The following is a 23,878-nucleotide window of genomic DNA, read 5'->3' on the forward strand; positions in this document are numbered from 1 at the left end:
GGCTCGAGGCCCTGAGGTTCCACATGCATTCCAAAGCCAATTAGCTTCTCTTCCTAACAGCAACCGCCTTAAAAAGGAGTCAGGTTCTATAAGGGCTGCCCATCATTTGCAGAAAAAAGCTCATGACCTTCTTTCCTGACTTACACTTTTTACCATTCTCAGCACCTGTCTGCTTGGGTACCTCACCACCTTGTACATCTGGTTAGAGCCTCCTCATCTTCCACACCACACCCTCCCAAGCATGCACCTGCCTACCTGGACCCTCAGTACATCCCCTTGTACTACCTACCCTCCCACCCACACACACCTGTTCACCAGGGATGTGCCTCAACTGCCCACTCTGTAGCCCAAAGACCCTAAACATGGAACTGCTTTCATCCAGTAGACTGGACCCACCACTGGACTGACTGGACCTGGGCAGCTTCCACTGACTGATACAAACTCATAGGAAGTTTTCCTCAAACTCCAAAGAAATGGCAGGGACTTGGCTCTAATGAAGTGAGGGCCAACACAGGACCAGTTCCCATGGCCCAACAGGGAAACGGGGATGAGACTGGACCTGTACCGCTTCTCTCTGGGCCTCACTGGTGACAACGAAGCCACAGCAAGAAAAAGGGCCAGGGAAGGTTACCACAAGTCTGAATGCCAGCTTCATTCCAGTGGGTAGGGAGGGGGTGCTCCTTCTAGGCCTTCCTGGCTTCCATCCAGGGGTCCCATTCCCCCAAGCCCAGTCCCCACTCCCAGCAGCCCAGCTTTATGACTTCATTCGCTGGTCACTTGGTGACAGTGCTGAGCGTTCCACTCCAGGCCCAGCCTAGCCAGACGCCTCCCCACAGTGGGAATGAGGACAATGCCTGCTGGCCCGTGTGGGGAGGGGATGTAGAGGGCGGCGGCACCGGCCGCTCCTGGCAGCATGGACGATGCGGCGGTCCTAAGGAAGAAGGGTTACATCGTGGGAATCAATCTGGGCAAGGGCTCCTACGCAAAAGTCAAATCTGCCTACTCAGAGCGCCTCAAGTTCAATGTGGCAGTCAAGATCATAGACCGCAAGAAAACACCCACTGACTTTGTGGAGAGATTCCTTCCTAGGGAGATGGACATCCTGGCGACCGTCAACCACCGTTCCATCATTAAGACCTACGAGATCTTTGAGACCTCTGATGGACGCATCTACATTGTCATGGAGCTGGGCGTCCAGGGCGACCTCCTCGAGTTCATCAAGTGCCGAGGAGCCCTGCATGAGGATGTGGCACGCAAGATGTTCCGCCAGCTCTCCTCAGCCGTCAAGTACTGCCACGACCTGGATGTCGTCCACCGAGACCTCAAATGTGAGAACCTTCTGCTTGACAAGGACTTCAACATCAAACTGTCTGACTTCGGCTTCTCCAAGCGCTGCCTGCGGGACGGGAGTGGGCGCATCGTCCTCAGCAAAACCTTCTGTGGGTCAGCAGCTTATGCAGCCCCCGAGGTGCTGCAGGGCATCCCCTACCAGCCCAAGGTGTATGACATCTGGAGCCTGGGTGTGATTCTCTACATCATGGTCTGTGGCTCCATGCCCTACGATGACTCTGACATCAAAAAGATGCTGCGCATCCAGAAGGAGCACCGAGTGGACTTCCCACGCTCCAAGAACCTAACTGGTGAGTGCAAGGACCTCATCTACCGCATCCTACAGCCAGATGTCAACCGGCGGCTGCACATTGATGAGATCCTTAGCCACTCATGGCTACAGCCCCCCAAGCCCAAAGCCATGTCTTCTGCCTCCTTCAAGAGGGAGGGGGAAGGCAAGTATCGAGCTGATTGCAAGTTGGATACTCGACCAGGCTCCAGACCCGAACACCGGCCTGACCACAAGCTGGCGACCAAACCCCAGCAACGGATGCTGGTGACACCCGAGAATGAAGACAGGATGGAAGACAGGCTGGCTGAGACTTCCAGAGCTAAAGACCATCACATTTCTGGAGCTGAGGTGGAGAAAGCAAGTACCTAGTGGTGGAGAGGGCCCTGGGGGTATCGTGGTGTGCAGTCTGCACCCACATAAGCTAAGTAGGCAGGTAGGAGCTGAAGAAGGCACAGGTGCAAGGAACAAGTAAAATTCGTCAATTAAACCACTATTTTGATTACGTTCTATTAGCTTTCTTCCACTTAGTAGCAAAGCCATTAATTACTGACCACCAAATAAACCACAAAGTGTATACAAGTATTGAGAGTGCCCAGTGGGGAGTCTTTTTCTCTAGGACTCATCCAGCGCGGGGATCTCCAGCATAGGGGTTCAGGAACCTGCACTCAGACAAAGGCAGTCAGTGAGGTCTGCCTCTATCACATCCTTTTGCTAGGCTCACACTTGGCCTTTCTTCTATCCCCAAGGCCTCCAGCACTGGACAGCTCCATGCCTCTCTCCTATCTTATGCAATACAAGCCACCCCACCCCTGTCTTGTTCTTACACAGTGGTCATTGTCCATTCACTTCAGAGAGGCAATCAAAATCAGAGACCTTTGCTGTGCAAGTCTCACCACACCATCCCCAGGAATGGGGCAGCTCGCCTGGAAACTTGTTGCTATTTTACCCATTCTGTAGACCTGCAGCACCCATTGGTCAGCAGCCCTCAAAGTGCCTAGACACCATTTCTCCTTACAGACTCCCTCATGCTGGCCAAATGCTTGAGGTGGTCAGTGCCTAGACCGCACCCTTCCTCCCCATCTCCTGTCTCTGCTTCCCACTGGCTGGAGGAATTCCTTGGATTAACGCTTAAGCTTCCCTAGCTCAGGTCCCAGCTCCTGCCCTTAAAGGTCCCAGGGCAGCCTCACTGTGGGGAACGGTTAGCAGAGGCCTGGTCTCTGTTACCTTGATAGGAAACACTAAATAAACAATTGATAGAAAAATAACTTAAGGGAGGAAATGGGTTTATTCAGCTCACACTTTCCATCACAGTCCATCACTGAGGGAAGCCAGAGCAGGACCTCAAGTAGGAGCTGAAGCAGACACCATGAAGGAGTGTCACGTCCTGGCTGGCTTCCTCTCTAGTTTCCTCCCAGGCTTTCTGACTCAACCCAAGACCACTGCCCTCCTACATCGATTGACGATCAAGAAAATGCCTGCAGACATGCCGTCAAGCCCATCTGATGAGAGGTAATTCAATTGAGGTTCCTTCTTCCCAGGTGATTCTAGCTTCTGTCAAACTGACAAAAACTAAGTAGTATGAGGCCCAAGGAGGAAGGTACCCAACCCCGCCTCAGAGGCCCAATGCCAGCAGACTAGAAAAGGTGGCTCTCATGCAATCAAAGCAAGACCCAGGTGTCAGAAAAGTCTGGTGTGCTTAAGGCTGCCCTTAACATAGGGCCGGCCATAGGATGCCACTTGTGGCCTGAAAACCGTACGTAGGCTGGGGAATTAGGTCATAGTTTTTGACTCTGTTAGGCCGAGAAGGGACCCTTCAGCTCTCTGTAGGCACAGGCTAACAGGCGTAGCTGGCCTCTAGTCACCTGAGGACTAGTTACTCTTAGTTGCTGGTGCGCATGGCATTTGCATGTTTGCAGGGAGCCTGCACTCTTTCTTTTCATAGTACAGCTCAGGCTGAGGTAAAGCTGGTGTCTCAGCAGAGTCCAGCAGGCAGAGCTGAAGAACAGTGGGTCAAGCAGAGAGGAGGACAGGGAGGCAGCCAGGTTGCTGGGAGGTACTGGTTCGAGTCACAGGAAGAGAACTGGTCCTGGTGAGCCTGATATGAAGACACCTGATACGAAAGCCCAGAACCAACAAACCGAATGGCCAGCTCTGACTAGGAGGCCCACAAGCTCAATGGCTCCACTTTTGGGGTCTGTGGTATCCTTTACAGTGGGAGGCTCGGGGGGTGATCTCAGCATAGAAGGCAGCTCCCCAGCACCCCTTGCTTCCAACCCTGAGACACCCACGTGGGCCCCAGGACATGGATCAGCAGCCTGGCCAGACAGTTCCAGGTGTTCTTTAATGAGGATTCAATTGGGGGTTAGCTAGAAGGCATTTCAGCAGGGCCCTGGGAACAGCACCAACGCTGTACTTCCAAGGGACTGGTCCGCGTAATGTGCCAACCTGGCCACGGGAACAACACTAGATATTTGTGGCTCCTGGAATAATCAACTGTGGTCTGTGTCTCCAAGGCCTGGAATCCTCTGAGTGGTAGAAAGCTGCCCTAGATGCTCCACAAAGTGTTCCACAAAACATCCACAGGTCCAGTCAGGCCTGGCTCTAAAAGAAGTCTGAAGCTTTGCGTCGGGCAGGGAGCTGCAGCAGGTTGTCTGTGATGGAGGCTGGGTCCTGTGTGAGGGGTGTGCGTGTAGCAGACCCAGGGGCTGGAGTGCTTGTGGGTGTCTGCGGCCCACCAGCTGGGGTCTTGAGGTGGGAAGATCGTGCTGGGGATGGTGTATAGCTGGCCCGCAGGGCACGATCTGTGTACTTGCTGGCTGTCCTGCTTACGAGGCGCTGTAGGGCTGGGGACATGGCTGGGCTCAAGCCTTTGGGAGTAAGACTGTGGAGAAGGGACAGAAGAAAGTAGCCAGGTTAGGGGGTCAGGGCTGCTTAAGGCAAGGCCTCCCTCAGCCCCACAGGAAAAGACATGGTCCCTCTGAGCAGTCTGGCCAAACCTGAGGCTCTATGGAACCTTTGGCTGTGGGGTTGGATGGATCACAGACTTTTGAGAGTTGGAGTCTCCTACGTCTATGTAACTTGAATGGCATTGACCCCACAGGACTAACAGGAGACTGTAGTCAGGTAAGGTACCTCTTAGGGAAAGTCCAAGGAGGATACTGTGGAAAGATGATGGAGAGGGCCTCCCAGCCTGCTCCACACAAAGCTACATTCTGCAGCAGAGAAGCAGCCACAGCACTTACAGAGGAACCCTGTGGATACCCTGGGCTCTGCAGGCTGTGTACACACATGGCCTTAGAGGCTGAGAGACTAGGAATGGGGCAAGCACAAACTGATCTCTACCCTACTCCGACCCAAGGACCCGCTGCCTCTCACCTGGCCAAGTTCTCTGTAACTCTCCGCAACGCTTCCTGCTTCTTCGCCCGGTTTTTGGCAGCCGCTTCATTGGCCATCTTCAGGCCCAGACGCTCCCTGCGTCCTGGCTCCAAGATCTACAAGGCAGCAGGCATGTAGGTGACCTGTGCTGGACCTGCTGTCTGGCCAGGCAGTCCACTATCCAGAAGAACAGCTACTACGCAACCTTTTCCTTGTGGCTGATACAATTCCGGCTTCTTCCCTAATAGCCTTCCAAAAGGTTCCTTCCCGATACTCCCCACCCTCAACTGGATACAGTGGTGTATTACGCAATCCCAGCAACTGGAAGGAGACTGTAGAATTTGAGGATACCCTGAGCTACATAGTAAGACCCTGTGTTAAAAAACAAACAAAACCCCCAAAAGGCTCAGTGGACAAAGGTGTTTGTTAAAAGACTGACAACCTGGTTGGAATCCCCTAAGACCACGTAGGTGAAAAGAGAAAGAACGACTCTTACAGGTTCTTACACTCTGACCTCCACACATGTGCTGTGGCATGTGCCATGCATAATGCTTATACACATACTCACACGAATAAATGTAAAACAAGGCAAAACAAGGGGCTGAGAGCTGGGAGTGGTGGTGCATGCTTTCAGTCTCAACACTTGGGAGGCAGATCTCTGATCTGGGGGCAGCTTTGATCCACACAGTGAGTTTCTGGCAAATCTGAGCTACATAGTGAAACCCTGTCTCAAGAAACAAAAATAAACAAGAGCTAGTCCCAGCACTTCAGACACTAAAAGAGATGGAACCAGGTCCTGGGTAAAACCCCCAGCACAACACAAGAACAAAATTAGTCAAACAAACAATAATAGTTTAAACCACGTTAATTTCTAACTGTTTACAGTAAGGGTCTTCACTTTCCTGGAACTTACTTTGCTATTACCACACTTGGGACCTAGTTTACTTTATCCGCAAAGGCCTGGCAATCCTGCACCATCCGAAACACCATCTTTCCCATACCTTCCACTCTTTCTTGTCTGTCCCCAGCTTTCCATCTGCTTGACACTTGGACAACAAAGTATACAGTAGGCTACATCTGCCCTGTCTCCGGCAGAGCAGAATTCTCTGCCTTGGTAAAGGCCACTGCGGGTCTAGTGTTGCTTTCTGTGCAACCAGTCAGAGCCCTGGGCCACATAGCATCCTGTCTGCTCCTCTCTCATGTTTGTATTGGTTATCTTACATCCCAGACACAGTCTATAACCAAGACCTCCACAATCTCTACCCATGATGTGTCTAGGTGTGTAGTACATAACCTCTACATCTGCTCTCGGGAAGGACCCCCAGGGCCATGTCAGGGAAAGCAGTGTCAGAACCACAGAACAAGCCAGCATTCGCTTTCTGAGAGCTATGCTACCCCTGGTGACTCTGACACCACTGTTGCACTAAAGTGATCCCTTCCTACCACATTCCAAACTGATCACAGGCAGTTTGGAAGGCCTGGCTTAAAATGATCTGTGACCCAGCCACTAAAGCATATCTATACATTTATCCTACACTAAATCTGATCCTGTTGGGTTTCCTCAGAAGATTCACATTCTTGGCCTGCCCATGCATACCATGAGTCACTGAGGCCCAGCACCCTCATAGTATGTACACTCTCAAGTCTCAGGGACCTTTCTTTGTTCACTTTCCAAACTACACCAGACACTGTCTCATCCACAGATTCCCGATAGCCTTGGACACTGTGTGTTTCCTCCCCATAGCTCTCAGGGCGTCTATCTGCTCACCCACCCATCCATGCCATCAGGGGCCACCTGACAGGGGCCACATGATGTACACCACGCCCTATCTGACTTGGACTTTCTGGTCTGCTCTAGGTCTTGACCTCCATTCTACCCACACCTACAATACTGGGTTCATACTGTACTACCTTGTGTATCCTTAACTATGCTATGTAACCAGAGGCTAGCACGTAGCCCTTCTGTCTACAGGGCAGCTGGAGTTCCTGGTCTGACTCTGTGACAGTGTAGCCTCCAGACCTGCCTTGTTGCCTTGCCATGGCCTCCACTCTTCCAAATCTGTTTGACAGTCCTACCGTAATGCCCTCTTCTGCAGAAGTCCAGTGTCTGTGCTGAGTCCTGAGCAGCTGGTACTAAGGTATCCTGACTGAGTCCCAGACTGATGCCCGCTCAGCACAACTCACCTTGAATGTGGGTCCAGGTGTCCTGTCCACATAGGGGCTCTCGGATCCTTCTACTCGCAGGGGCGTGTTCTCAACCTCTCCCCATGTCATCAGTGGGGACTCATTCACACCTGCAGAGGGAGAGCACACACCTCAGGCCGGAGTACCTAGTGCGGGAGTTATCTTTCTCTCCAATACATGAAGCCTAGCTGCCATTGAGGCCAACAGACAAACTCCTTTCCTTCCCTCACAAATTGAAGGGAAAATTCAAAAACAGCAGCACCCCAAAGCAAGATGGCTGTACTTAGGTCAGGGAAGGCGGGTCTATTGGACCCCATCCTAGCACAGGGCCAGGGGTGCCAATGGAAGAAAACACTCTTGCTTTCCAAGGTTTCCTAAATGCCAGTGCAACCATATGGTGCCTTCCTATGTGACACCTTGTGGTGTTATATTACAGCAACCAGCACCTAGTGTGGAGGCCATGTGTGGTGGGGCACCAAGGACAGCTGGGTTTCACTTGATTCCCTTGCAGAGACTGTGGGACTAGTGTCCAGGGCCTCTCCACCTGCACAACTCTCTAAATCTATATAAGAACTGTGCATACGTGCATCAGTATGCCCATTCATATCACAAGCAAAACCTGAGGCATTTCAGGTCACACGTGTGTCTTAGTCACGGTTTCTATTCCTGCACAAACATCATGACTAAGAAGCAAGTTGGGCTTTAATCCCAGCACTTGGGAGGCAGAGGCAGGAGGATTTCTGAGTTTGAGGCTAGCCTGGTCTACAGAGTGAGTTCCAGGACAGCCAAGACTACACAGAGAAACCCTGTCTCACAAATACACACACACACACACAGACACACACACACACACACACAAAGAAGCAAGTTGGGGAGGAAAAGGTTTATTCAGCTTACATTTCCATATTGCTGTCATCACTTAAGGAAGTCAGGGCTGGAACTCAAGCAGGTCAGGAAGCAGGAGCTGATGCAGAGGCCTTGGAGGGATGTTACTTACTGGCTTGCTTCCTTTGGCTTGCTCAGCTTGCTTTCTTATAGAACCCAAGACTACCAGCCCAGAGATGATACCATTCACGAGGGGCCCTCCCCCACTTGATCACTAATTGAGAAAATGCCTTACAGCTGGATCTCATGGAGGCATTTCCTCACCTGAAGCTCCTTTCTCTATAATAACTCCAGCTTGTGTCAAGTTGACACACAACCAGCCAGTACCCAGTGGGAGAGGCTGTGCACAGCCTGGCCAGCCTGGGCGTATAACGTATTCCTTACCAGGAGCAGGAGAAGGAGTGGCAACAAATCCAAAGCCGCCCACTCTGGGGGACTCCTGGGGAATGAGTTCCTTGCCGTCAGGGCCGACCTTGCCCTGTTTGTGCTGGGAGAAGGAGAGAGACCAGTGTCAGAGGTTCTCTACGGCTGACTATGGTAGGTGCTAACGTACACATCGGAAGCACTTCCCCTCTCTGGGAAAGAGCTGGGGCTCTAGGAGAGAGGGAAGACCCCCATTCTCACCTCTCCCCAAGGACGTGAGGAACTGAAGCAGTGAACATTAAGTAAAGGTTGCCCCTCCCTTCCCTCAAGGAAGAGCCTCTTGGGTTGCAATGCTACAGAGGGCCAGTGCTGGCTCTCCCCTGTGGCATCTGAGTGTTCCCATCTCCTGCCTCGCCTCCAACCCCATGATGATCAGGGACACTCTGAGGGCACGTACTCATCCTGATCGAAGGATCTCAGTGGCCTGGCTCTTTCTGGAACTTCCCAGTATACAGCGCTCTTCTCAGCTCGCTGACTGCTACACAGGTATATATATGTATGGTATGTATATGTATGGTATATGTATATAGGTATGGCCTCTAGAAACTTCTCTCCTCTCTGGCCAACATCATAGGAGCTGGTATGGGCTAGAACCATAGGTCATATATCTAGCCCCATTGGAAGGGGCCAAAACAAGATACAGGTCCTGCCACACAGGGGCTGTAGCAGTTCTGACAATTAAGCTCCATCTAGCCTCAGAAAAACCCTAACTTAAAGGGACAACCAAGATGGGAGAAGCCACACCTCTCCAGTTTTCCCAACGCAGCTGGTCAGCTGCCTGGTGACTCTGCTTACTCACCTGGGCATTGAGGGCAGCCGCCTGCTGAAGCTGGGACCTGCTCAAAGCCTGACTGAAGGGATCTCGGAGGAAACGTGTGTTCTTATGTACTATCTGTCTCGGCTTCTTAAACAACTGCTCTTCATCAGGGACACCTATCAAAAGAACAAGGTAGCAGGGCTCCAAGTGGGGGGTGAGCCCCATGCCTCACCTCAGCCTTACAAGTCATGCAGCCTCAAGGCTAGATAAACCTCCTGAGCTAAGTCACCCCTGGCAAGGCAGAGTAGAGCCACCTTAGCTCACAAACCCTCAACAAAGCAGTAGGGAAGACCACAATGTCCCAAAAGCGTCACAGATTGCCCCAACCCCAACCTGGCTCAAAGGTAACAAGACAGACCACTATAGGCCTTGTCTTCTGCCTTGTTCACTCACCCTCGGGATAGTACATGAGAGAGTTCTTGGCCTTGTACTTCCAGGTCTCCACTCCAGCCTGACTGCTCTCAATGGCTTGATGCTCTGCCGATGGGAGTTCAAGATTATCTTTCTGTCGCTATAGTGACATGGGGGGAAAGCAGGGTCAGAGAGGCACCCAGATCCTGTACCTGTGGCCCTGGGACTCCATCCCAAAAGAAGGTGCCTTTGTTTTCAAGCTCCAGGGCTACCTTCTCAAATTCCTCCTCAGCCTGGTAGAGCCACGCGTGCCGTGCATGGCTTTTTTCCTTGGCCACCTCCATGATCTCCTGGAAGGAGGCATTGTCCTCACTTGTGTACTGGCTCAAGAAGACATCCAGGCTGGGCAGTGGCTCCTTCTCCTCTTCCTCTCCAGCCTCTCCTGCTAAGAGGTCACAAGTAGGGAAACACACACTGCATGATTAGCACTGCAGGGCTGAGGAAGACCGTCCCACTTCATAAGGGCTACAACCCCAGCTCCTGCTAGGTGACAGACTAATTCCGACTGTTCAGATAAACCCAGGTGGCAACCATGGCCAACTGGCCAGTTCTATTGATCTGCTAGTTGCCAAGAGAAGTCTGGGATCGGGTTGACTCATGAAGGGGCAGGGTCAGATACATGACGACAGTTTAGTAGGCTCTTCCTCTGCCCAAAGTGTATTAATCCTGTAGGATCTACCTCTACAGTCCCATGAGCTCTTCTTTCCTCCTGGAATTATCTTTCCCTTTCCTTTCTGACTGATATTATGGATGAGTGGTGGCCACAAATGCCTCAGGGTATGACAGTTAATCCCTAAGGCAGGAGCCCATATGGCCCAGGGCTCCACGGAGCACCACACAGTCCCTGGGCCAAAAAGCTAACCATACCACCTTGATCCCTGCTACCGAGGAAAGTGATACTCTTGAAGATGCAGCACTGCAAGTTTCAGGGGGCTGTGTGAAGGGGAGGTTTCTCATCTGTTCTACTAGCAGTCTTGACCACCAGCCAATGCCTAACACAGTGGTTCTAAGTTCAAGTCCTGAGGTTAGAAAAGGGTAACCTTGGGCCAGGTGGTGGTGGAGCATGCTTTTAATCCCAGCACTCAGGAGGCAAAAACAGATGGGCTATTTGAGTTCGAGGTTAGCCTGATCTACAGAGCAATCTCCAGGCCAGCCAAGGCTACTGGTAAAATATATGTATAAAAAGAAAACACCTTCAAATTGTCCTATTTCTCTGCTGTAGTTCAATTAAGGGTCAAGCTCCAAGAAGAACTACCACCATAGCATGTCCCTGGCAGGAAAGGCTGGGCTGTTGAGAAAACACGTTTGTGTGAGCATGCTGCACACTCGCTCTAGTACAGTATGCTGTCCACTAGAGCCTGGCACAGAAACGCCTTTGTCTATGTCTAGTGATACATTCTACTACAGACCCAGACAAGTCCCTTAGTGGCAACGCTCACATATAAATAGATTTATAGAGTTCCTCCTAACCTTAAGATACATCTCATACTTGGTATGGAAACATGTCGAAAACAAACACTCATCTGTTCTACATGTGTGTCTTAATGGTATACCACATGATACTCTAAATGTGGAGGCAAGACCTAGGCCCTACTCTCTGGGAGGGCTCACCAGGTAGTAATTAGGGTGAGAGGCAAGAAACAGAAATGCTCCCCCTGCACCCACTCACCCCCCACCCACTGAACAGTGAGGGAAACACAGTGAGACTCTCTGGTCTCAACAAAACAAACAAATCAGAAAACTAAAGGCACTCGGTGAGAAACAGAGGCCCAGGTGGCTCCAACATTACACAAAAGTTCAAGAACCCAGTGTCCAGATTAGCTTCCGCCTCTAAGCCCAAACAGTTAACAATTGAATACCGACCTGAAGGGAGAGACACAAGTGACTGCCTTGGAAGAAAGAAGGTAGAGGAGCCTAAGGCATTTTCAGGAGACAAAGCTCACAAGGCTGGAACACTGAACACAGACTGGGACGGTACTGGGCTCTCTTTCTAGAGACAGGCCAGAGGCAGAGAACACAGTACCTCCACACCCGGGAGCTGGCCTCTGCTCTTCTGCCTCCCAGACCAGTGTCTCTGATCCCAAAAGTGGATACTTATGTGACCCTAAGAAAATTCACAAGAGCCGGGCGTGGTGGCGCACGCCTTTAATCCCAGCACTCGGGAGGCAGAGGCAGGCGGATTTCTGAGTTCAAGGCCAGCCTGGGTCTACAGAGTGAGTTCCAGGACAGCCAGGGCTACACAGAGAAACCCTGTCTCGAAAAACCAAAAAAAAAAAAAAAAAAAAAAAAAAAAAAAAAAAGAAAATTCACAAGAATACAATTCCCAAGTAGTCTTGACTATGAGACTAAAAGAGGGAGTTCACTCACCATCATCTAGGTCTCGGCCCTGGGGCCGGGGCTTGTTGCCCAGCACAGCAGAGCCTGGGTGTACCTCAGGAGTTTCAAAGGTGGCTGGAGTAACATCTGAGAGAAGCAAATCAGAAATTAGAGTGAGCCTTACGTGATAACAGACTTTCCCTAAGCCCTCTAAAGCAGCACCCGTCCTCTTACAGGGTGGTGGAGGTTCCCGAGATATCTTGCCCAGGGCAGAGCCAAACTTGATGGCAATCTGGCGCATGCGCTCCAAATCTCCGTTTTCCTCGGCCTCCAGGTACTCCTTCTGTGCCTGTAGCTTCTCCACATCAGGGAAGAAGTCTCTCTGGATAACTGTCTGAAGTCCCTGCCATGAGCAATCAGAACAAAGGCCAGAGTTGTCATCTGGGAGTCCTGACGCACAATCCACCACTGTCCATGTTCCACCCCTTAGACCTTTCCCTTCTGCCTAGCTGGACAACTGTCATCTACAAGATAGGTTTAGAACTGTCTTTTCTAGTAAGGCTGTCATCCCACATAGCTCTGATGTACCAGTTAACTACTGAACAATCTCTTGAAGCCCATGAAATCCCTCACTAACTGATCTTTCTCTTTGCTGGCTCCATCTATAACACCAGCCAGACTAATGTGGATATTGTCATCCTCCACCCACCCATGAATTTGTATTTCAATCTAAACCTTTCTCTTGAAAGCCAGTCGCCACTATCGCCACCACAAGAAAAAGTCCTCAAGATTTCAGATCCAGCCCGCCCTTGCTGTGAAGCTGAAAGTCTGTACAGTCAGCTGCACGGCAATGGTACAAGGCAGCATATCCCAGAAGCATCCTAAATCTAACCAGTCTAAAACCAACCCTATGTCGGTCTGTCCTCCAGCGTGTTTGCAGTTGGACCCTTAACTCGAGGAGCAACTGAGACCCACTCACTCAATGACGAAGCCAGTTCCACTGTCTAATTCCGGGACCCCCAGCCTTTGACACTTTACAGCCTTCCAAAAAGTCGTCTTCACCATCTCTCGAAAAACGTGTCAAAATTCTACCTATACAAGAAACTATTTCCTTGACTCTCAACAGAAAACTGGATGCCCACTTCTGCATTGTTTTCTTGGTTCTCAATGCTTTCCAACCCAAAAACAGTTGTTCCACTTCCAAGGGCGGCTGAGAGTGCCAGGACCAGAAAAAATTCAAAGGACTGGACAGGAACGCGAATAGGGGGAGGGGCCCGGAAGTCGCCAGCGCTCGCACTGAGCTGGTACCTCGATGTACTCTTCTTCATCCAGGACCCGCTGCCTGCTTCTCGCAACTCCGGCCTCTCCAGCCTCCCCAGCCGCGCGCTTCCTTGAGGGCGCGGACGCGGAGGACAGAAACAGAGCACCCGCCGAGGTCCCGGGCGTCCCCATCGCTATCCCAGAATCGCTCGGGCGGCGTCTGCACCGCTCCAACAGCCAGCCAATGGAGAAGCAGTATTTTTGTAACAAAGCCGGCGCTCCAATGATGTCACTGGGAGCGCCGGATCTTAAGAAAGTTGTAGTCTTTTATCCCCACCCGCGTTGCTCATGCCCATCTAGACTATGATCACTAGGGGGAGCTGTAGAGTGACTGACGCCACAGTCCCTCTGTTAAAAGTTCCAATTCTTTAAAAAAAAAAAAAAATGCAGATGCTTCAAAGACATTTTTAAATACTTCAAAAAATTTGGTTATGACTTCCAAACTCAGAAAAAGAACACTAAGACAATTCTTCCCGTATACTTATCTAACAAAATTTAAATGAAAAGAAAGAACAAAAGGGTCTTAAATCTCTGGTTGGATTTATTAGTTCCCTGTCTGCCAGGATGGGCTTCTCACTGAAAGCATTAGTGGAACTTTCTTCCTAAGGGAGATCATGAATTAGGTGGGAGAAGCTCTAGCCCAGAATGATTCATTACAATTTTGCTTTTCCAATGATCTTGTCCTTCATTGTGAGTCACTGGGGACTTTATGACCATGTCCCTGCATCCATAGAGTTGACCATACAGTAGAAAAATGTTAAATCATGCTGCCAGTGTGTAAAGTTACAACTGTGACCTGCAATAAGTCTGCACTCAGAGAATCTCAACTGCTACACAGGACATGTCAAGTGGCATTTCCCCAGGCAGAACATGGTTGTAGATGGAAAAGATGAATGGATGGGCATCAGGCAATGGGAAGGCCCAGCAGCGGGGTGGAGCAAGGCAAATGCCAAAACAGACCTTTAGTCACACAGTGCGCTAAAGAAGGAGATGACACCAGAGGGGGAGAGCCAGGCTGCACAGTATCTTTGGAGTCCTGTCAAGAAACATTATTTTAAGTGAGCTCAGGTGAAAACCAGAGAAAGCTGCAATGGTTACCATGCAAGGGAATGCAGCTTTCATGAGGTTGGTGCGCCTGAAGCTGCACACGAGCTAGTTTCTGGGGGGTTATTGATATGTTTAAAGGTGAAATCGGCTGGACTGGGTATGATCCGGTAATAATAGCAATTAATGATCAAGAACTCTATGATTTAACGTGCCTTTAGCAGGACAGTGAATGGGAAAATGGCCTGTTGTATATATGGTGCCTGCCGCAAGCCTGTGGGCTTCCAGGTGTTGTCAGAGGTACAGACTGACAAATACCTCAGGGGACAGGCCTGGACTGGAGACATAGAGGTGGGAACTGTAGCCTAAGGATGGAAAAGATACACCAAGAAGAGTATGGAGGGGGCAGAAGAGATGGCTCATCCGTTACAAGCATTTGTTGCTCTTCTCGAGGATCTAGGTTCAGTTCCCAGCACCCACACAGTGACACACAACTATCCATAACTCTACTTTCAGGGATTCAAATATCCTCTTCTGATCTCCATGGGCACCAGGCAAACATGTGATGTACATGTATATATACAGGCAACACACACAGCTATGCACTCACACACATACATCCACACACACAGCCAAAGATTCCCCCCATCTGTGAAGCTGGTTGGTAGTGCCTAGAGGCCCAGATCCCCAGGAGGCCTTGCCACCATCTACCGGCTTTAATTCTGACGAGGGAGACATGGTACTGGGACTGGGTACTTGTTGAGCTGTGCTCTGCAACACATGTTGATCCACACCCCACCCCCAAACTCTCTGGAAAGGGACAATGGAGCCAGTCCCTCAGTTGGTGTGGAAACAAAGCCTGAGACACAGGGACTTGAAATCCTGGACTGTTCTGTGGTCTTTGAAGATCTCGTTTATTTCTTGGCATCAGCTCAAGGCTGAGGTGAAGGAGCAGATGCAGGAATCTGGAAACTACCAACTACAACCTTCTTCTTCCACAGGTCATGACACCAGGGCCCTAAAGTGCAGGGCCTGTGAGGACAGAGTACGCCCAGGGCTGAGCAGACACCACTGCCTTGCATAAGAAGGTGGAAGGACAGAGAAGAGGCCAGTCTTGGTGACAGGCATGAGGTGGGGAGTTAGGCTCTTCGTCCTGCATGGAGCTAGGGCTTCTCTAGGTGCTGAGGGTGGCTGAGGAAGTTGACCTGCTCTGTGTCTGCACTTGACCTGCAGGAGGTCTCTGGTTCCTGCCCCACATGCCCTCCCTTCATGGGTGAGAAGGCGGCTTTGGATCCCCTGGCTGCCAGTGCTGGCAGCGTTAGTTCCTGTTCAGGTAGGTCTGTCCCCCTCCTCCTTCCTTGTGCTCTACTTCATAAAGCCAGATAAACTCCGGACAGCATCAACAACTCTCCTTGGGAGTTTTCTTAGTCCCAGGCAGGAGCCTCGATGAGGAAGCACGCTTTTGGTGTCGCCACTTTGCCCGGCGGTTCTTGAACCAGACCTGAGGAGGAGGGAGACCAGGACAGCTCAGGCCCCAAGGATCCATCATCCAAAGAACTTTGGAAGGGCTAGGTGGTAGGCTTCAATGGAGGTGTAGGTGAATGGATCTGCAACCTCCTTCCCTCACACACTTTCCCAGCCTGAGCCCAGGCTCAGGCGCGCTCTCTCTCTCTCTCTCTCTCTCTCTCTCTCTCTCTCCTCTCTCCCCTTCTTCCCACCCCACCTCTCCTCCTTGTAACCTAGGTGGCTAGGCGGCTTCTTACTGTGTGAGGAGACTGACTTTGATGAACTCATGATCCAGCCTCCATCCCCCAGGGGTTGGGATTACAGATACATGCCACTATGCCTGACTAGATTTGAACATTTCTTAACTTTCTCACATCTGGGGCAGGAACAAACGTGCATTTCATCATCAGGGGAAACTGGGGAGCCGGACAAAGTCAAAGAAAACGACTCTTGACCTCTTCCAGTTCCAGGGACACCCAAATAACGTGCTGGAAGAACCGGCCCCGCGCCCTCATCGAGTGATCATAGGGGGTCTCCCTTCAGTGTAGCCGGCTACGAGTTGAAGCCCCTTCTGGAAGGTCGGTCTTTGAAAAATAAGAGTGGCGCCGGAGTTGGCCTCCAGGCTGCGGGCTGAACACCCACCTCCACGCGCTCCTCTCGCAGGCGGATGCGGACCGCCAAGCGTTCGCGTGTGCCTACGTCGGGATACTGGTTCTGTACGAAGAGTGCCTCGAGCGCCTGCAGCTGCTCCTCGCTGAAGATGGTACGGTGGCGCCGCGTGCGCCTCTGCGGGCCGGGGCCGCTCGTGCCAGTCAGCGCCGGGGAGCCTGCTCTAGGCGCCGTCAAGGGAGAGGGCGTGGCGGGCGCCAACCTCAGCGGCCACGCCAGCCGCAAGCCTGCGGGGCGGTAAGGGGCGGGGTGGGGTCAGGTGTAGGGTTACGGTTCCAATTAGGGTTAGGGGGAGCCAGGCTCGCCCCGCAGGCCGCCCCGCGAGATCCCCGCCTAGTCTTGCCCCTCCGCGCGCACTCACCCGGCCCGGACGATGTCTCCGGGGTTCCGCGGGTCGCAGCGCGCGGGTTGCAGCAGCAGCAGCAGGCGCAAGGAGCAGCGGGGACGGGCGCCTCGGGTTCGTCTAGCTCGGCGGGGTTCCGACCACCGACGGGCTGCGGTGGCCGCGTCGCGGGCCTGCGCTCCGGCAGGCTGGAGAGGATGTGCTCGATGGAGAAAGGGCAGGGTCGCCCGGGGTCCCTGCGGCTGGCCGCGCTGCCTGCAGTCGCCATGCCCGCGGGCGGGCGGCGCAAGAGGCGGAATATATACATAGGGAGGTGGGAGGTGCGGTAATCCCCAGACCGGGCGCCGCGTTCGCGCGTGCTAATCCCGTCGCCAGTCCTCAGAGAGCTAATCCCCGGCCATGGAGGAGGGCAAGCCCCTTCGTCTGGGTACCGGGGACTGCGCTGGGAGCAGGGAGTCCTGCACTCTGCCACGTCTAGAGCTGGAGGGAAAGGAAGGGATCAGGAGCCCATCCTTTATATCTTTTAAGGCAGGCTTAAGGTCGCCTGCCAGGAGGAATGCCAGGACCTTGGAAGCCTCTAACTCACAGGGTCCCCGCCACCTCTCTGCCCCTGGCTTCCCTCATTCCCTCCATGAAACTGGAGATTCCTGGAATGAAGATTTCCAGTGAGCTCAGCACCCTGTCAGCAGGATGACCCTACTTGACAGCTCTTGCTCACTTTGAAGCCCTGGTCTGAATCTCCTATAGAAGAATACCTACAGGATGGGAAGCTGAGACTGACATCCAACTCATAAAGATTCGCCTGCTTCTTGTCTCCTGAGTGCTGGGAGCAAAGGCGCGAGCTGCCAATTCTGTGCCTTCTTTCTAGAGACTAGAAGATATTTTTCTTGTTATCTCCTGTCTTAGAAGGTCCCTGACGCCCTTGCCCGGCTCCTGTGTACATCAACATCTCCCTCACACCACATTTTCTAAGAGCTGTTTCATGTGCCCCTGCCCTACCCTTTGCCCAGGCCAGTTCCGCTTTGTCTACAATATAACTTCTGCCCACTGTTCTTTCCAACTGAGAACAAATACTTGGCCCGATTTTCGTCATTCTCAATTATGAAGCTTTGAACCTCTAGGCCTTTGCTTAAGACACTTTGTTTTGTGATCTCTGAAAATATGGCGTGTGTCTTTCAGGACAGAGCAGCGGACTGCCTCACTGTTACTAAGCATTGTGGCTTGTTTAATGTCATAATACTGATCAACTATCAAGGGTTCTTCCTAAGGGGACAAGCGTTGAGAATGGTGAGCCAAATCTATAGTCGCAGGATTCCAGGGGCTCCAGAGGCCGAGACAGGAGGATTACTGTGAGGGAAAGGCCAGTCTGGTGAGATCTGTATTTTTTTTTTTTTTTTTTAAGGCATGATGATACCTTTAATCCTAGCATTTGAGAGGCAGAAGCAGACAGATCTTTGTGAGTTCCTGGCTAGTCAGAGCTACAGGGCAAGACCCTGTCTCAAAGGAAAAAATGATTTGTTCTTAGGGTTTAAGCAGTTACTGGGTGTGAGATATCCAGAGCACAACTGGACATGGGGTTGATGTCCCAGGAATATTAGCAGCCAGAGTAGGCAGCATACCCAGTCACCCATCTCCCACTTTACCAAGTCCTCTTATAAGTTCTTCTGCTGACTACACTCTAGTACCAGTGAGGACTCTATGGGCTTCAAGTGATGGACATTACTGTCTCATCCATCATAAAAGTCCCAGAGTGTGTTCATCTGAAAGGCTTATGAGTAGCACTATTAACTGTGTGACCTTTCAGCCTGCCTCATGGTTACAGAATGGCTGCCACAGCCCCAGACCTCCTATGGATTCCTTTGGATGCAGAAGACTTGTCTAGCAGACATTCGTGTAGAACATCTGTGCCTAAACCCACCTCAATGCTCAGGGGTGTGAAGTGGCCCGTTACTCTTGTCTGCTCAGAATGGGGCAGCAAGGCCAGGGACAGGAAGGCCTCTGGGATTTCTTCCTCTTTCCATGCCCATAGCCTTGCTTCCTTTCTCTTGTATTTCTCTCCCTGTAGGAAGATGACATGGTGCTCTGCCAAAGCTGTGCCCTTGGGGAGTTCTCCCTCAATGGACCATATTGACCATATTGTCAGGACCATATTGAGGTGTCAGTGAGCCAGGCTCTGTGCACTTGGTGGCAGTCATTTGTGCATGTGGCTCATTTGTGTCTTCTGAACTTGCTTAGAGACGACTGGGGCAATACCACTGTGTGTGTGTGTGTGTGTGTGTGTGTGTGTGTGTGTGTGTGTGTGTAATAGTGTCTTGTGACACTATTTCTGAAAGTATCAAGTAAACAAACATCTACTCACCCCAAGTAGGGAAGCAGTGATAGCCAAAGTAAGAGCACTACTGAGGTCTAACTTGGTAGGGTTACTAGGAATATGGCTGAGGTTACAGCAACAGAAATGACTCAAAGCTGTACCACTGTGGTGGATTGAACGACACCGGCCCCCATAGGCTCAGATGTTCAATAATATTTGATAACAGAGGTGGTGCTGTTTGCATAGGTTTAGGAGGTGTGGTCTTGCTGAAGGATTTACATCACTGAGCGTGGGTTTTGAGGTTTAAAAGCCATGATAGGAATGAACTCTTATTCCTCTAAAACTGTAAGCCCAGAAACCCTCCTTTTGCACTTTGCCCCATCATGTTTTATCACAGTAATAGACACGTAACTAATGCAGTGACCAAATGTCCTGTCCTGCATGAGTGACAGCTCTTTTTTTCTTTTTTTTTTTTTTTGAGTAAGGGTTTCTCTTTGCAGTCCTGGCTGTCCCAGAACTCACTCTATAGACCAGGCTGGCCTTGAGCTCAGAAATCCACCTGCCTCTGCCTCCCAAGTGGTGATATTAAAGGCGTGCGCCACCACTGCCTGGTGGGTGACAGCTCTTAAAAGTTGCAGGTCTTTGTTTGGTTTCAGATGGGGAGCAAGGGATACCAAACCAGACCTGGCCTCCAGGTTCTCCCAGCATCCCTCAGTCCCTACCTGGCATACTCTGCCCCCCCCCCAACCCTAAACTTTCCAGCCAGGGGAATGGGCTGCCCTTCTCCCATAGGTTCCTCCCTATATAGTCCAGACATTTTGCACTCACTTGCATGCTCTCTCCCTCTCTTCTCTTCCCTCTCTGCTCCTTTCTCTCCCTCCCCTATTCTCCTTTCCCTATGGTGATGTCCCTGGCCTTGGTCCTTGGGGCCAGCGAACTCTCCCGCCAGAAACCAGGGCCCAATGAACCTGCCTTTAATATAATCTAATCTGGCTTGAATTAGTTCATTTCAGCAGTGGAGAAATAACCAGTCATCTGCTGTTTTCTCAGTAGCTCTTATTGCTTCTAGCATCATGGGTAGGGAGAGGCCTTGTGAATCTTGTTAGTTTCAGCAACTTCCTGAGACTTTTGAATTGTTTCCTCCCTTTGTCTTAACAAGGTTCCCTTTGAAGTTTCCTCATTTAGAACTTCCTAGGTCCCAAAAAGACTTTGGAGGAAATTACTGAACAACAAGAAAAGAACAAAAATATTTTTAAAATGGAATAAACCAAATTTATTTTGTCTTTGGTTGTGTATGTTGTTGGTGCCATATCTAAGAAGCCACTGTTATAACCAAGATTTACTGGTAGGGGCTGGGGATCTACTTCAGATGGGAGAATACTTGTTTAGCAGTCACAAAGTCCTAGGTTCTATCTCCTGCAGTGGAAATTGGGGCAGGGGTATTGCAGCCTATAATTTTATAAACTCTATGTTTTATAACTCTTACATTGATCCATTTAAGCTAATTTTTGTATATAAGTAAGATATGGTTTAATACCACCTCCATCTCTGTGTGTGGGTGCTAGGAATAGAACCCATGGCCTTGACCATGCTAGGTGAATGCTCTACCACTAAGCCATATGCCTACCCCCTCCCCACCCCGGGGTTCAGCCCTTTTTAGTGTGCTTTGGTGATTGAACCCAAGGTCACAAGCACAAGCTTGGCCACTTCTTTGGTTTGAGACAAGGTCCTACGATTGTAACCTAAACTGGTCTCACACTTACCACACGACCAAGACTGGCCTTGAATTTGATCCCCTACCTCCAGTTCCCAAATGCTAAGATTACGGTCATGTGCCACTAACATTGGCTCAAGTTGAAGTTTTTAAAATATAATACTTAACTATGAGGGATTTATTTTTACCAGAGAGACACCAATGAGCTAAAAAGGAGAATAATAAATAAACACATAGCATGCCTGAGAAAGCTAGATGCCTTTTATCCCAGCACTCAGGAGTCTAAGTGGGGGGTGGGGTGGGAGGGGGAAGGACTGGCAATGAGATCCAGCTTGGTGGTAGAGCACTTAGCATGTCCAGTAAGACCTCATCCTAATTAATCTTACTGTTACTGCAGCTAGAAAGGTCATATTTGCAATTTCACAGGTCCCTGGGGTTACACTTTTTTTAAAAAAGATTTATTTATTATATGTAAGTACACTGTAGCTGTCTTCAGACACTCCAGAAGAGGGAGTCAGATCTCATTACGGATGGTTGTGAGCCACCATGTGGTTGCTGGGATTTGAACTCTGGACCTTCGGAAGAGCAGTCGGGTGCTCTTACCCACTGAGCCATCTCACCAGCCCTGGGGTTACACTTTTAATATACCTCTTTGAGGGATGCACAAACACAGGTGAACTAGGAATCCCAGCTTCCCCAGGGATTCTGCACTTTTAGTGTCCAATGTCCTGTTCTTTTGGGAAGTTCATTTGATCAAAGAACACTGACTGAGTTGATTGGTCACCCTGGGAAGAACAGGGCTACCTGATAAGACAGGGGAGGGAGACAACTAAGCAGAAGGCATCTGCAGGACCAGTCTCCAGACAGAAGTCCGTGGACTTCATCTGTGACCCACCTTGAAATCAGAGCCAGCCTTTTGGGATCTCTAGAGCCATAGCAAGTTCTGTTCAGGGTTTGGGTGGCTCTGTCATTCAGGTAATGACCCAAGGTCACCAGCTAGAGGGCTGATGAGTCAGCTCTGGACAGAGCCACGTGTCCTCCTTGATATGGCCTGACTTTTTTTTTTTTCCCACACTTCAGTAAATTAACATGTCAGCTGTCTTTATGTTATTAAGTGCACACTTGCCCACCCAGGTGAAGAGCCCTCCAGCCCACCTGCATCCCTTGGGAAACTCTTACCTATCCCTGGAGCTGCCGACCCCTCAACCCTAGGACCACACTCACCACTCTTCCCTCCCCACCTCTGGCCTTTTCCAGTCCTACCTGCTGCTGACCTTAGCGGTGCCATTTTAGGAGTCTCTGCCATCTGCCATTTTCTTTGATGAATGTTTTATTTTGTTCTGCTTGTTTAGCTTTATTTTGTTTTTTTTTGAGATGAGGTCTTATATAACCCAAGTTGGTCTTGAATTCACTATGTAGCTTACTAACCTAGATTCTCCTGCCTCTACCTCTCAGGCATTGGGATAGAGGCAGGAGCCAATACGCCAGCCCAGGAATAGCCTCCTAACTCATTTCCAGCCACTTTTCTCTCCTAACCCTGCGTTTCAAGGTAGGCACCACCATTCTATATATCCAAAGCCAAGGTCTTGAAAGTGCGATGGTGAGGCTGGAGGTGGGGTGGACCCTCCTCTTGCAGCCCAAACATTCAGAGCTGAGGAAGATGGATTGGAGATACCCAGGACACGATGCCCTCCCTCTCCTGGGCCTCGCCACCCCTCCCCTGTCCTGTAGAATGGAGGCATCCCCCTCTCCTTGTTGTCCTCACTCACTAACAGGCTTGCGCCAGGCCATCAGGATTCCCCTGATTGCATTCTTTCATGCCAGTGCCTTTTCTACAGCAAACGTCTGCTAATGCAGCCTTTATCACAGAATTAGGGGATTTGGGGCCGATTGCACAAAGGGTCCTCGATAGCGCGGTAATCAAACGCCAATCGGCCTCATCTCAGGCAGGCAGGGGAAGAAAGAGAGCACAGGGGATTAGAGCGGGTTCGCTGCCAGGCGGGGCTGAGATAGCATCGGCGCGGCTGCAGGCGAAGGCTTTGGGAAGGGCTTCTGCAGGCCTTGGAGAAAGGCCGGCTTAGCGCCTCGCATCGAGGATTCTGAAACCATTAGAGGGGATTAACACCCAGGTTAATCTGCTTTGGTCGCTCAATTGTCACAAGCAGGGAACATTCCTGAGCTGGACAGACCTAGGGCCAGCTAGCGGGTCTCAGTTTCCCCAGCAGTCGCATGTTCAGAGGCAGATCCCAAAGTGCCACTTGGGGTGGATCTGGGCAGCTGCTGAGTGTGAAACCTGACTGGTCTTTTGTTCATTGCTATCCCTTTCTGGGGACCAGCAGGTTATACAGCATACTGCCTCTTGCCCTTTCTGTTCCTGACAAAAGGAAGAACTTTCCTTGCCCCTTTATAGACCCAAGCTGCAGCAAGGCTCCAGTTTTCCTAGTTTGGGTTTCCCAGGAAGGTGCACATACCTCCCATTGTGCAGCTCTTTTCATCTGATCAATGACGCTGGCCCATAGGAGACAGGGCCAGGTCAAAATAAACATGCAGCAGGTCCAGCAGTGCAGCCTGTGCACACTACTGCCTTCCATAGCAACTTAACTTCCTCCTGTAGCTACCACATTACCCAGAGCAAGGTATTCAGAGATACCCTGTACCCCAATCGGCACTAGACCATAAGATCCAGAGGACCGCAACGATAAGCTGTTTTTCCTTCCTTCGTTTAATAGTGAGCAATGAGTTTCCAAGCTAGTCTCCGTAGAGGGGGGACACTGGGGAAGAGCCGCGTGGTCATCAGTGAGTTTGGATATGAGCGCACAGGAAGACGAACAGGGTGAGAGGTATTTCAGGAAAAAGGATTAGGTTCCTGATCTGCACGTGGGTTACACACGACCTTAGGGGCAGTTAGAATCACACAGCATAGAGAGAAAGCCAGAAAG

At 50.9% G+C, this 23,878-nt stretch overlaps 3 protein-coding genes across 7 annotated transcripts; 1 reads left to right on the forward strand and 2 right to left on the reverse strand.

The window, feature by feature from the left end:
• Positions 1-815: 815 nt before the first annotated feature.
• Positions 816-2,203, forward strand: Tssk2 (testis-specific serine kinase 2). The gene has a single exon (NM_009436.2). It carries the CDS (start codon positions 914-916, stop codon positions 1,988-1,990), a length of 1,077 nt encoding a protein of 358 aa, NP_033462.2. The 5' UTR covers positions 816-913; the 3' UTR covers positions 1,991-2,203.
• Positions 2,204-2,887: 684 nt separating this feature from the next.
• Ess2 (ess-2 splicing factor) lies at positions 2,888-13,527 on the reverse strand. Of its 5 annotated transcripts, none has more exons than NM_001081633.1 (10): positions 13,341-13,527; positions 12,267-12,435; positions 12,084-12,179; positions 9,929-10,098; positions 9,699-9,816; positions 9,288-9,421; positions 8,450-8,552; positions 7,181-7,290; positions 4,997-5,112; positions 2,888-4,502 (listed from the first exon to the last, which is right to left on the reverse strand). In NM_001081633.1, exons 1-10 carry the CDS (start codon positions 13,482-13,484, stop codon positions 4,223-4,225), a joined length of 1,440 nt encoding a protein of 479 aa, NP_001075102.1. In that variant the 5' UTR covers positions 13,485-13,527; the 3' UTR covers positions 2,888-4,222. The 5 variants fall into 5 exon arrangements, with proteins under 5 accessions (NP_001075102.1, NP_071853.2, XP_011244232.1 ...); NM_022408.2 differs by having other exon boundaries at positions 9,929-10,101; XM_011245930.3 differs by having other exon boundaries at positions 3,944-4,502; positions 9,929-10,101; positions 13,012-13,518.
• A 1,765-nt stretch (positions 13,528-15,292) lies between these two features.
• Positions 15,293-17,206, reverse strand: Gsc2 (goosecoid homebox 2). Its single transcript, NM_029469.2, has 3 exons — positions 16,933-17,206; positions 16,545-16,798; positions 15,293-15,897 (listed from the first exon to the last, which is right to left on the reverse strand). Exons 1-3 carry the CDS (start codon positions 17,180-17,182, stop codon positions 15,796-15,798), a joined length of 606 nt encoding a protein of 201 aa, NP_083745.2. The 5' UTR covers positions 17,183-17,206; the 3' UTR covers positions 15,293-15,795.
• Between the last annotated feature and the right edge of the window lie 6,672 nt (positions 17,207-23,878).

This window comes from Mus musculus, chromosome 16, assembly GCF_000001635.26.
Source record: "Mus musculus strain C57BL/6J chromosome 16, GRCm38.p6 C57BL/6J".
In the NCBI taxonomy this organism is placed as follows: domain Eukaryota; kingdom Metazoa; phylum Chordata; class Mammalia; order Rodentia; family Muridae; genus Mus; species Mus musculus.